Genomic DNA, 14,892 nt, shown 5'->3' with positions numbered 1-14,892 from the left:
GGGGAGTTTTGTACTGAAATGTACTAACCATGAATTGGCGGGATATTCAAATCATCTTAACAGCGATTTTATTTTATAGTGCATTGATTACAGATCACACAACTTAGTAAAAATTACAAAAATGAGCAAATTCACTAAATACTAATAAATAAAATTATTAATTGTAGTAAATTCGCTCATTTTCGTAATTTTTATCAAGTTATGTGATTTGTAATTGACGCCCAAATATTTTTATTTTATTCAAATGTATAGAAATTTTTTATCAATTTTATTACTATTTAAAAACTTATAGTACAAAACTATTATGGTACAAACATTGTATTAATAAAAACATAAATTATTTTTTTTTGTATAACATTTCGTAAATTATGTCTTTTTAACTGATCACAGTCATTATTACATTCGATTAAATCACATAACATTTCAACTTCTTGCTCGTTGTCATTATTTATAGTTTCAATCATTTTTTTTACAGAAAATGTTTTATAATCAATTGTAAAGTATCAGCAGTAATGCTGATGTCCTCCCTGAGATGTTTGTATTCCGCCATGCTTGGCGCCACAGCCTATTCCAAGCCTATTGGCTTGATCGTAGTCGACGTCTGCCATTGGCTGCGCCTCGCGAGCCAGCGCCTCAGGCGTCCTACCTTGGCAAGTTCGAGCCGGATGAGCATACCGTGTTTCGCGCGCTCGCCGAGACAGTCATGTCCGCCGACCGCGAGTTATTATCTCTCATCAAACTGTAACCGCGATATACTTTGTATGTATTCCATAATAAACGTTGTGTTCTTTTAAAACCTCTCGTGTCAGCCGGTGCCCCTTCGCTGCCCTTTCCCCGCTTTCCTGACAAGTTTCCCCACGATACGCCGGTTCCTTCCTTCCCAGGGACGTCTATAATTCCGTCCCTATTTCCCCGGCTCTCCCTCACACAATTATCTTATACTTTAATGCTTCTTTAATGGCCAAAACCGACGCAATTGTTAAAATATTTAATCTGTTTCTCAGTTTATTTTTAATTAAATTTAATTGTGAAAATAACCTCTCTGCAGCAGCAGATGAATGCGGTAAGATTAATATGTACTTAACAAGTGCCATTAAATGTTCAAACATTGGTTTCCCGTTACTTATATTTTTACTTTTATCTACCATGTTCCAAAATTGCATGAGATTATAGGATTGATATGTATCCAATGGAAATGTGTGGTATAAATTTTGCCACTCAATGTTAACCAATTCAATGTCAATGTTTAATGATGGATACAAGTTCGTAAATTCTGCAATTGACATAATATTACCACTTAACGCATTTTGTATAGTAAAATTGGCTGCAAATATCAAATGAGGACTATTAAAATCAAATCGCATTTTAATTTGTTTACAAAGTTTTATATAAAAAGACAGAGCTCTCAATTTAAAATTTTGAAGATCTTCTTTTTCGACTTTAGTTTCTGATTTTTTAAGAAAAGCATCAATTTTGGCACCAAAATACATTTCATCTAGTGAAATATAATTATCTGGATTCTCAACGAGAATATCGGATACATTTTTTCTTTTTAAAATGTCTTTTTTAATAAACGATCTTAAAACTATCTTATACAAATTTGTTACCCGTTCAAGTAAATATGGTAACTGAGGGCTTTCACTTTGAAATTCTAAATTGATTTTTGTTACCAATTCTAAGATATATGATAGGAAAAGGAAATAAATCTTAAATGTGTCATTGTTCAGGCCATGTAAAATATTCTTGGTCGTAGGTAGGCTATCTTCTTTGATTGCTTTTTCAAAAAACATCTTTAAAGACTCCCAATGCTGCAGAATATTGTTAATAACAGCCTGTATATTAAAAATAAATGATTATATTGTTGTGACAACAGTAAGAAATTTATTAATATAAATGCTAAAATCTAATTGTAATTGCTTTATTTAGAATTTAAATTTTAGATTTAATTTATAAAATAATAAAAAAATAAATAAATTTATATTATATATCAATTCATGTTAATTATTAACAATTAAATATATTCTTTTTTACAATCGTATTATTTTTTATTTATATTTTATTAATAAAATAATTTTAATTATTAATTTTTTATTTTTAATATTATTTAATTTGTCAATATTTTTCAATACTTACATGAAGCGATAACCATCTTGTCTGACTTAATCGAAGCATTTTGTGTAGCTTTTCGTTTTTAAATATTTGACATTCTCGGAGTTCTTCCTGGCGATAACTACTATTTTTAAATGTGACTAGATATCTCATGCGAATTGTTCTATTATATTTGGTAATTTTGCACATGCTTTAGAAGCACATAAATGTACTGAATGGCAAATACAACCTTGTACAACTAAATCTGGCGCAATTTGTTTCAGTTTAGCTTGTAAGCCTCTTATATCTCCCATCATGACAGAACAATTGTCAGCACCAAAGCCTGCCAGATTAGTATAAGGAATCCTATTTCCATCAAGAAAGTTTTTTATTGTCTGATATAAACTTTCAGCTTTGCAGTCTTTTACCTCTATTAAATCTAAAAATCTGTCTTGAACGCTATTTTCATCCCAAAATCGAGCGACTAAAACGATACTTTTCTTTGTGGAAACATCCGTAGTCTCATCTACTATTAATGAAAACTTTCTGTTTTGTAATTTTGATATTAGTTGTTTCTTAATATATGGAGCAATTTTCGTTAATATTAAAGTTGTCGCCTTTTTTTGTTTTATTTTTAAGTTTTTTGCAATTTTTAAATCTGAAAAGATATGTTGACAGACTTCCGATAACGAATTAATTATTTGAAAAGGCAAATTTTTTTCACATATATAAAGAACGAGTTTTGCTTCTACCTCATTAATTAAATCTTTGAATGTCTTAGTAGGATCTAACAGTGCCTCTTTAACTGTTTTTGTGTTGGCAACTGACTTTACATTTTTTTGGTGTTGATTACTGTTGAGAGTATGTCTACGTACGTGAAAAACGCTTCCAGTAATTGTTATGTTACACACATTGCACATAGTCTGGCCATTTCTTTCACCCAGCCACGGATAATCAGTTTTCCATTCAAATCGGAATTTTTGTTTGTAAGTTGGTCTCTTGACATTTGTAATTTCTTTAAATTTCTTCACATTTTTACTTTTGTCTGTATTTAAATCAACTGTAGTAGTAGATTCTAGTACTTCATTATTAGATTCAACTGAGATATCCATGATGTCTGAATCTTGTAAAATATATTTTTTTTCCATAGCATTGAAGTTGAAGGTATGACGATAAACATTGTATTTTCATCAGTATACTTTGATGTACTTGGGATAGGATCATCAGAATTTATATTTTCTGTGGTATGCTTCTTAATGAGAAATCTAAACAAATAAATTGTAATATTTGTGTGAATTACTTTCATTCACATAAACATTAATTTGTGTATAGAATAAATATTAATTACACAAATTTAACAGAATACTAGTCAATGGCAAAATATAATTTGATAACAGAGCATTAATCGATGACAAAAATGATAATTGTTAAGTAATAAAACAAATTAAGTGTTACAATTTTTAATAATTTTATTATACAGGGTGTCCCATTTTAATCCATCCACACAAATATTTCCGTTCCCTTGCATTTTACAAGAAAATGTTTCAGACAAAAGTTGTATGGTTTCGAGGGGGACATAAGGTGGTGTCATTAATTTGACCTCGAATAGTTGCTTAAAGGTCACATGAAGGTCACCTTCAATTTTTTAAATAGAACCGCCTACTTTTTATTGCATATTCTTATAGCTTATCTCGAGACGTTTCCAAAACACTATAAACAAATGTCTTTCCGTTAAGTATTTTGCGAGTTGTGACGCTTGAAAGTTGGTGGGCCATTTTAATACATCCACGCAAATATTTCCATTCCCTTGCATTTTACAAGAAAATGTTTCAGACAAAAGTTATATGGTTCAAAGGGGGCCAACCATTGATGACCTTGAACTTGACCTTGAAGTCGGTTTCAAAGTCATTTTAAGATTAACAAGTGTTTTTTCAATGGAAACCCGTATTTTTGATCCCGGATTTGGAAAGACCACAAAATTTTGCGTAAAAAATATGTACCCATATTAGGGCCTAAAAGTGGACTATAGGGGACTTTTAGACGAAAACAGGTGATTTTATTTTAGCACTACTTTTAGCATTACCCAGGAACAACGACGTGGACGTAGTAGTTTTCTGTTCCCTTTGGGGTGCTTGATTAACGTGTGTAGTGCTAAATACTTTATCACAAAAAGTAGTGCTAAAATAAAATCACTTGTTTTCGTCTAAAAGTCCCCTATGGTCCACTTTTAGGCCCTAACATGGGTACATATTTTTTACGCAAAATTTTGTGCTCTTTCCAAAGCCGGGATCAAAAATACGGGTTTCCATTGAAAAAACACTTGTTAATCTTAAAATGACTTTGAAACCGACTTCAAGGTCAAGTTCAAGGTCATCAATGGTTGGCCCCGTTTGAACCATACAACTTTTGTCTGAAACATTTTCTTGTAAAATGCAAGGGAATGGAAATATTTGCGTGGATGTATTAAAATGGCCCACCAACTTTCAAGCGTCACAACTCGCAAAATACTTAACGGAAAGACATTTGTTTATAGTGTTTTGGAAACGTCTCGAGATAAGCTACAAGAATATGCAATAAAAAGTAGGCAGTTCTATTTAAAAAATTGAAGGTGACCTTCATGTGACCTTTAAGCAACTATTCGAGGTCAAATTAATGACACCACCTTATGTCCCCCTCGAAACCATACAACTTTTGTCTGAAACATTTTCTTGTAAAATGCAAGGGAACGGAAATATTTGTGTGGATGGATTAAAATGGGACACCCTGTATATGTATGTAAAATCATTGAATATCTTAATACATAACCAACAAAAATGTATAGTATTTACCTGTCCATCTCTTCTTATTTAATTTTAGTGGTTTTTTCATAAAAACTTATAAATTAAATTTCAGAATTTATATTAAAAACATGGTAAATGTTAAGAACACCACCACCACCAGGTTAGGATACCTGTCATCTCGACGAGATGTAGCGACTTGAGCATGCGCCGGGGCCACACATATACACGAAAAGTGCGCAAATTTGAAACGTATGTAAAGCAAAATAAGTGATTTCAGTGAAAAATAAATATATTTATTAATTATCGTGCAGAAAGTAAATGCTTGAAAGGGGGAGGGACGAAGCCCTTTATTTTTTCTAATCCAAACCATCCCGAGTCTAAGTTTTAAATCCAAATTATTTTGCGTGATAGTTGAAATTTTCAACTTTCAGTTAAACAGGGATTTGCATTGGTGCTGTCATTTTAAGCGCACAGTCACGTGCATACAATCACGTGGAACCCCCAAATGTCCAGACTCTCTACTTCTAGGGACTCTGAACATGAAATACATCCGAAAATACAGAGCCTTCATGGAATTCATCTCTCGTCGTTCATCGCGTTCAATGTGCTATAACGGTTATAGAATATAAAAGAAATTAAATTACGTACTACTTTGTATTGATTATATAAATATGTACTGATTATCACTACGAAATATTGAGGAAAAGTACTAACGTACAAAAGCTTAAGCGATTGTACTAAAAAAGTACAATTGTACTGAAAAGAACATCCTTGCGCCGGATTTGCCGTTGAGGCGCCGATTTGCAGCACACGGACAGCACCGGCAGTCAGAAGAAACAGACCTACTCTCCCCACTCCTCGGCATTCGGTTGATTCGGCGTGCGTCGTCGAGGCTCGACAGTCGAGCAGCCAAGGCGACGAGTGAGGACTGGGGAGGTCTTCCTGTTTCCTTCTTTCTCGAGCAGTTCTTCTCCTTCTCGCTGTACCCTCTTCTGTCTCGAGCGTTCTCTTTCTTGTTAGAGGCATAGCTTTGCTTTCAGTTACGAATTCTAATTTTCGGGCTCAGAGCCGAGCGCGCGAGCGCGCGCGCGCGACGTATTATATATGTATACATTATATACATGTAAATACACATATATACTATATATATATATATATATATATATATGAATAATTATACGTATAATAAGTATACGTATACAATTTTTCTACAACATTTATTAAATTATATGACGATAAAATCTTGAATAAAAATTTAAATCGGCAATTATGTAGATGTATTTAGAAAAATAGATGTGGAAGTATTGACCTGTTGTAAGACATTGATAACTGCCGATGTAATTTCAAAATATTTCAAAGTAATCGGCAGAACTATGACGATATATATATCGATTTTTTTATCTTAATGGTATAATTACAAAATTAGAAAGAAATTTAAAAAAATATAGCTGTACTATGCATGGAACATTTATAAATATAATTAATTCATATACATGTTTACGAAAATCTTAATTATTTCTAAATAACAATGTAAAAATATTGCAATATGAAATATATTACACACATATATTACACATATTTAGCATGGTGACATGTTAAATAAAGAACCACACGGTATCGAAATAATTATAAAATTATGAATAATTGCACTAAGATGATAATAAATTATTACAGTTAGAAGCAGTTTTGTCAAAATAACATCTCAGGAATATTTGTCACAAATGAAATAAGTCTGAAATCGTGATATGAATGTTTCACAATTATTTGAAAAATTGTTTAATTCTTTAATTAAAATATTACCATGCTGAATGTGTAATATATCATACAGCAGTATTTCTACATCATAATTTAGAAATAATTGTGCATTTTGATAAACATTTATTTGGATTAATTCTTTTACAAATGTTTTACGTTTAGCAGAGCTATAAGTATCTTTCGTAATTATTTCTTTCTAAATTTAATTTTGCAAATATATCACTGAAATAATTCGCATATCGTTGTAGTTTTACCGAAATACTACTTCCAAATTAATTGAACAATTATCAATATTTTCTAAAAGATCAATACTTCTACATCTATTTTTCTAAATGTACCTACATAATTGCTGATTACAATTTTTATGCAAGATTTCGTCATATATAGTTTAATAAATGTTGTCCTATCGGGGAATATCGGGTCTCATCGCCAATTCGACAACTCCACTGAAATCACATACAGCTGTTACTATTGCTGTAACATGATTTTCAATCTCGAGATTCTTCAGTCGAATTCTGGCGATCACAGTATTCAGTAACTTAATACGGCAATTAAAATATGTTTAAAAGATTTAAGTCCACTCTTGGCCACCATGCGCGTTTTTATTTAACAAGTATGTATATATATATGAAATCAATATTACTTAAATTATTTTTTTCCTATAACCTGTTTTCTCACATTTACTTTATTTTATATGAATATTTATTTATTCAAACGTACATAGTGTTGCTCAACGGAAACCGCGAGAAGGCGGTGGTCTCTTCCGTCAGAACTGCTTCTAATTGTAATAATTTATTATCATCTTAGTGCAATTATTCATAATTTTATAATTATTTCGATACTGTGTGGTTCTTTATTTAACATGTCACCATGCTAAATATGTGTAATATAAATGTGTAATATATTGCATATTGCAATATTTCTACATTGTAATTTAGAAATAATTAAGATTTTCGTAAACGTGTATATGAATTAATTATATTTATAAATGTTCCATGCATAGTACAGCTATATTTTTTTAAATTTCTTTCTAATTTTGTAATTATACCATTAAGATAAAAAAATCGATATATATATATATATATATATATATATATATCGATTTTTTTATCTTAATGGTATAATATCGTCGTAGTTTTGCCGAATACTTTGAAATATTTTGAAATTACATTGGCAGTTATCAATGTCTTACAACAGGTCAATACTTCCACATGTATTAAATACACCTACATAATTGCCGATTTAAATTTTTATGCAAAATTTTATCGTCATATAATTTAATAAATGTTGTAGAAAAATTGTATACGTATACTTAGATTCCCGTGTCTTCGTCCGCAAGTTCATTGTCACGTCTGTCCGCGCGCTCCGATTTATTATTGTAAGCTACGAACTGATTACCGCCCGGGTTTATTTCCCGCACTAACGTAATCACGCTACCGAATTTACCTCGCGATCTCATTTTTCTGTAACCATATCACTTTGTTCTGTAATCACGCTACTAAATTGAGTTCGCATGTCATCATATGCTTGTGATTCTATCATCTCACTCTGCTTTCAATAAAGACTCTCACTTTTTGCAAACACCAACACTACGTCTAATTCCTTCAGGCAACCCTTCGCGTCCGTCCCTGTACCAATCACCGCCCGTACGCAAAGTAGGGTCGTTACAAAAGTATCTAAATGTCGGCTTGTCAAGGAGTACTATTATGACTCAAACCGAATGTTACATGGAAACGTCGTTGCGACGGCGGGACTGACGGAGTGAGCAAAAGGGAGCGCCTGCGCATTAAGAATGTAGAAAAGGAAGAAGATTGTATCTGAGCCATTGCTCTCTATTGTAAACGCCATGGTAGCAATATACACGTTTTGTGACCAAGAAATCAAATTCTAGTAATTCTTCTCATCCTGAATCCGACGTATTCAGTTAAGACATCCATGATCTAAACACGGCTTGAACATAATAAATTAAATGTGGGCTGATTATTGTTTTTTCGTTTACCGGGTATCTCTTTTTCTGTAGATCATCATACGCATATCAATGTGATTCACAACGCGCATACACTATATAATGGCCACTATCGGAACTACCACCTGAGTTTTTGTAATGTACTGCTCTAAAATGTATAATTATGCTATGTCTCGTCCGGATGGATAATGGTAGTAGCGTTCCGCTGCGTTGCTTCCCAACAGGAATTTAAAGCACACTAAAAAATTGAATGTGGCGCCGCACTTCTCGTGCGGCCGAGTGCACCTCTGCGCACCTCGCGCGATCGAGTGCACCTCTGCGCAGCTCGCGCGCGCCTGCTCATTGTTTTCCTGTTGCGTATATCCTTAACAGGTCGAGTATTGCAATTCGTCTTTTTTGTCATTGTTCTGCAATCTTCGAAGATGGGAAAATCGAGTAAAGCAAAGAAGAGGAAGAGATCACCATCATCTGATCGTCTCTCAGGACTGGAAAGTAGGATTGACTGCTTAATTGACGTCTTGAAGCAGAGAGAGGTTAGGACGCCCGCCCATTCTTTCTCCCCGATATCTCAGGACAATCAGCGGTCTCGAAACGAGGCAGAATCCGCAGAATCTGTCTCGCCCGTTTCCTTTGAGGAATAGGTTCAAACGGCGGACCCGATAATCTCAGGTGTGTACGATAATGCTGGACTGGTATTTGCATAATTCTGGCGGTAGGACGACACAACCTCTTTTTTCTCATCTCTGGTTCTATCGAGTTCATCGAATTTTTTCTTCTCACAGGAGTAAGTAGCGTCGTCAAGGACGGCGCATCCCCCAGGTCCCATACAGAGGTTACTCTAGACGAGAATCCCTCTCTTCTATTCCCGACCACAGAGGACGATGTAGCTCCTCTTACCAAGCAGTTATTCGGCTCAGACTTGGAGGGCGAACAAGCTCCACCTTGGAACGAGATAGTGACACAGAGGTGGCGCGATCTAACGCGCAATGATCTCTCGCCGGATCAGCGCGAACTACTCTTACAAAAATATTCCCCTGTGGAGACGTTAGCCTTTCTCAAAGCCCCTACTCTTAACCAGGAATGCAAGGTGGCCTTGAAGAACAGCTCTCTGATTAAAAGAGATCAGTACAACGCTAAGAATCACGAACAGGTTGGCATAGCCCTGTGCGCCCTCGGGGAAGCCATCTCCGATTTTCTTCGCCCAGGCATAGAAGAATCTCTAAGCCCCGAAGCTTGCCTGGCAGTTTCAAAAGTAAATGAGGGTGCTAAGATCCTAGCGGATCTGTTTTATCGGTTATCATTAACCAGAAGAGCACAGATCATACTGGCTTCAAAACGCCAAAAATACAGCCGAGGTAATTCCAGTAGATGATCTCCTATTTGGATCAGACTTTGGAGAACAAATGAAAAAAGTGGCTGCCATGGAAAAATCATCAAAGGAGATTATTAAGACTCCGTTATCTATTTCGAGAAGAATTCAGCAACCAGTTAAACAACCGTTGCAGATGTCAGCATCGAGATCGGGAAACAACCGTGCCCCTGTAAGAAACTCGAGATCGGCGAGAAGGACAGCAGTCGCCGGTCAGCACACCGGTCCAGGTCTCACTCGAGAAGACGCTAAAGGAGGTAGAGGTAAATAGAGCCGGCAGACTAGCTTTCTTTCTTCCCCAGTGGAGAAAGATTTCGTCGGACTCAAAAATTTTAGAAGCAGTTGGAGGCTACAGGCTACCCTTTAAACAACATCCGCCTTCTCAGGTTTGCGAACCTCAGTACCGTCTATCAAGAGGGGATGAGCAGATCTGCTCCCAGGAGATTTCTAATCTCCTTAAGAAGGAAGCGATCGAGAAAGTTTCAGAACATAAAGATCAATTCCTGTCTCCCTTCTTTGTTATCGAAAAATCATCAGGGGGATGGAGATTCATCCTTAACCTCAAAAGCCTTAATGAATTCATCATCACCCCACACTTTAAGCTTGAAGACTGGAAATCAGTCGTACGCCTCATTTCGCCAAACGATTTCCTGCTATCCATTGACTTAGAGGATGCGTACCTTCTTGTACCTATCCATTCGGAAGATAGAAAATTCTTAAGATTCCGTTTCCAAAATCAGCTCTTCCAATTTAGAGTACTACCGTTTAGACTAGCATCGGCTCCTTTTATCTTCACAAAGAAATTAAAACCAGTCATATCTTCCCTGAGAGAAAGAGGTTTTCTTTCCATAGTATATTTAGATGACTTTATTCTCATTGCACCCACATACAGTCAATGTACAGAGAATGTTAGGGTGACAATGGAACTCTTAGTATCCTTAGGTTTCATTATTAATTTTAAAAAGAGCGTGCTCACCCCGGCAAAATCCTGTCGGTTTTTAGGTTTTATTTTTGATACAGGGGACTTTTCAGTTTCAATTCCTCCTGACAGGAGAGATAATCTTCGTCGAAAATCTCAAGACATGCTGAAGAGGACCCACTGCAAGATCCGATTCCTGGCAAGTTTTATAGGCTCGCTAGTAGCGGTGTGCCCGGCCGTCCAGTATGGGCTATTACACACCAAACGATTGGAAAGAGAAAAATTCTTAGCCCTAGAAGCCTCAAGCGGCGATTTTGAAGCAGAAATATCTCTCCCAAATTTTCTGAAGACGGATCTCCTTTGGTGGGTCGAGATCTTTACAGATAAGCTCCAAAGAAATTATATCAGGTCAGGACAATTTAGCATGGAAATTTTTACCGATGCCTCTCTAACGGGATGGGGTGCGGTATGTAGCGGAACACGAACTCACGGCTTTTGGTCGCCTAGTGAGAAACAATATCACATCAATTACCTTGAACTTCTAGCAGTATTTCATGCATTGAGATGCTTCGCTTCTCATATCGAAGAATCCGAGATCCTTTTGAGAGTGGATAATTCCACCGCTATTTCATATATTAACCATATGGAATCGGTCAAATTTCCTACCTTGTCTGATCTAGCTCGTGAGATTTGGTGTTGGTGCTCCCGAAGAAATATATTTATTTACGCTTCGTATATTCCTTCTGCTCAAAATTTCGAGGCGCATGCAGAATCACGCATAGTGTCAGAGGAAACTGAGTGGTCCCTCGGAAAGCAATATTTCGACGAGATTGAAGCAGCTCTAGGCCCTTTCGATATAGATTTGTTCGCTTCATCAATTAACAATAAATGCCGTGATTTTATATCTTGGCATCCAGATCCATTAGCACAAGCAGTTGACGCATTTTCAATGAGTTGGAATCAATTGTATTTTTACGCCTTCCCTCCTTTTATCTTAACTCTAAAGACCGTACGGAAGATTATTACTGATAGGGCGGAAGGCGTGGTTGTGGTACCCTGGTGGCCAGCTCAACCGTGGTTCCCACTTTTCAATCAATTAGTCGTAGGTCAACCTATTATCTTTGTACCTAATATGGACATGTTGTCATCCCCTTTCAGGAAGATCCATCCAGCCTGGAGGAAAATTTCCCTGGCGGCCGCAAGATTATCCGGCAAGCTTTCCGGCTCAAAGGAACGCCGCCGGCAGCGTTAGAAACTACTCTCGCATCAATATCCGAGGCCACAGTGGCACAATACACCAAACCAATTAGAGAGTGGCATTTTGTAGGCAGAAGCAAATCGGCTGTTTCACAACGCCGGTTTCCTTATTTCTGGAATTTTTATCTTCCACCTTATCTGGAATAGGCTCCTATTCCACCCTTAACACATATCGTTCAACCATATCCCTCATTTCTCTTAATGAGGTGGGTTCGCACCCTCTGGTAAAAAGGTTCTGTAAGGGCGTCGCGGTTCTGAAACCACAACGTCTACGTTACGATTTTGTCTGGGATCCATCTCCAGTGTTAAATCACCTAGCCAGTCTACCATATGAGAATCTATCGCTCGAAATATTGTCGAGAAAACTAGCGACATTATTTGCCCTTACAACGGCTCAAAGGATGCAAACCCTCGCGGCCATACAACTTTCAAACATTAGCTTAACGGATTATTCATTAATTATTAAAATTCCGGTTAGACTTAAAACTTCGGGAATCGGAAGGTCTCAGCCATTACTATTTTTTAAACCTTTTCTGGACAAACCAGAACTTTGCATTTTTTCTTTAGTTAAATTTTATTTGAAGGTTACAACCAACCTCCGTCCCCAGAACTGCGACTCTTTCTTTATTTCATTTCGAACCCCTTACAACCCAGTTTCTTCCCAGACTTTGGGAAGATGGGTTAAGTCAGAGCTAGACGCGGCAGGAGTAGACACAAGCATCTTTTCTGCTCACTCTACTCGCCATGCAGCTACGTCTCTAGCAGCAAGCAAAGGCATTAGCCTAGAAGAAATCCGTCGCACAGCCGGTTGGACGAAATCGTCAGAAGTTTTCGCCCGTTTTTACAACCGGACAATAATTAAAGATTCGTCATTCCAGGACGCAATTCTGAATAGATAACAAGGGCATTTTGTTAACCATCTTTTTAACTTGTCAAAGAACATTTTATTTTTTATTGCTAGCAAATTACATTTCTGTATTACTTTATCTTTGCACACACACATGTATGTTTTATTTTGCTCAGTGATATATGCACATCATATTAAAGAACTTATAAGAGATAAATAAGATCAATCTTATTTAAACTTTTCCGTACAAATCTGTCCTTTAAACATCTACTATTATCCATCCGGACGAGACATAGCATAATTGTACAATTAAACGAACTTACAGTGAAGTTCGATTGTAATTATGCGGTCTCGTCCGGATGGATAATGGTAGTAGCGTTCCGCTGCGTTGCTGTAAGTTCGCTTAATTGTACAATTTTGGACTTTAAATTGATTTTTGTTGAAATTGTGTTAAGAGAATGTTTAATTGTTTTGTCCCCTTTTGTATGATCCGTAAATATTAGAGAGTCAATAAATAAATGTGGGCCATACTCAGTATTTTCTGTGACTGTTGCTAAACATTGTTTGCATTTAGTGGTAATCAAAGCATCGTCTATTGCTTGTTATATATGTTGCAGACCTTTACAGAGAAGTATGTCCACATTTATATTTATTTCGACTATTTGTCTTGTTTGTAATGAAATACATGAACATTTCATTTTTTGCAACTCGGTATTTTCATAAATGAATTACCAAATGAGCAACATTACAATTGGTGTTTAATTTAAAAATTGCACGGCTGTAGGTTGTTAATGCATCTTTAAAGAGTGAAAGATTTGTCAAGATTTTTGCTCTTTCATTATGTGTTTGTATAATTTTACCCGTGTTTAATATTAAAAGAGCTAAATTAAATGTACTATTTTCTAATTGTTTCACAGTATCTTCGTACTGTTTTATTGTAGCAATGCCGCTTGCGACCAGGTGAAGAATTACATCGAACGCACATGTTTGATGAACGTTTATAATCTTTTTATCAATGTTCACCTTTTTTGAGATACTATCATTTCTTATTAGTGGTATATTTTTGTCTCTAGCTAACTTTATGTAGTCCCATTCTGGACTCTTATCCAAATATGACGATTTACGTCGTTTCTTTTTATTTTTATTTGAACATTCTATTTCTTCTGGCAATTCACGAATAAGACCTCACCAATTTTCCCAAACAATGCAATTGATCCTCGTTATCAATGAGTTGTGCTATCTTTACTTTCGTTCTGTACATTAACGTTTGACATGTCAGATGTTAATGCACTAGAACAAGTAGAGATATTTAGAGAGCTTGAAGAATTATCTGCCTCCGATTTTATGGAGCTTGCAGAAATATCATGTATTATTTGAGTTTGTTGATTACAAGGATCAATTAGAAAGTCTTTTATAGAAGATGTTAATTTTATTTTGTTATCAATGTAATCGAGATGCTCGTGCACAAATTTATCTGCTCTCATCGGTAATTGACCTTTAAATGCATGGTTTTTTAAATCCGCAAATGCTACCACCACAGACGAAGAAGTGGCAATTTCTTCACCTATATGGAAATGAGATCTCATTACTCCAGTCCACAATACGATATATGGCACCAAATGAGTTTTCATTAGTCTTGCAAACTCAGGGTTATGGCATGCATTTACGATAGTTATCTTGGTGCAATTTATTGATAATTATTTGGCATTGTCGTATATGTTGGCACTCCACTGAAACTAGTCGGAAGCATCTTTATCGTTTATTTCTTCCGAATCATCTGTGTCTGTATTACTATACAGACTTTCATCTATTTCATTTAGTTTGGACAGTGCAATCTTTTTATTATTGTGTTTAAATATTTTAATTGCGACTCAGATGGTAATTCTTCTTCATTTTCATTGACGCCAACAT

General features: G+C 35.6%; 1 protein-coding gene across 1 annotated transcript; it reads left to right on the top strand.

Annotated features, from left to right (window-relative positions):
- The first annotated feature begins 9,011 nt into the window (after positions 1–9,011).
- Positions 9,012–12,281, top strand: LOC105198980. Its single transcript, XM_011165853.3, has 5 exons — positions 9,012–9,081; positions 9,372–9,851; positions 9,898–10,221; positions 10,295–11,979; positions 12,036–12,281. Exons 1-5 carry the CDS (start codon positions 9,012–9,014, stop codon positions 12,279–12,281), a joined length of 2,805 nt encoding a protein of 934 aa, XP_011164155.3.
- Positions 12,282–14,892: the final 2,611 nt, after the last annotated feature.

This window comes from Solenopsis invicta, chromosome 10, assembly GCF_016802725.1.
Source record: "Solenopsis invicta isolate M01_SB chromosome 10, UNIL_Sinv_3.0, whole genome shotgun sequence".
In the NCBI taxonomy this organism is placed as follows: domain Eukaryota; kingdom Metazoa; phylum Arthropoda; class Insecta; order Hymenoptera; family Formicidae; genus Solenopsis; species Solenopsis invicta.
This window is presented reverse-complemented; position numbering and strand designations above follow the sequence as displayed.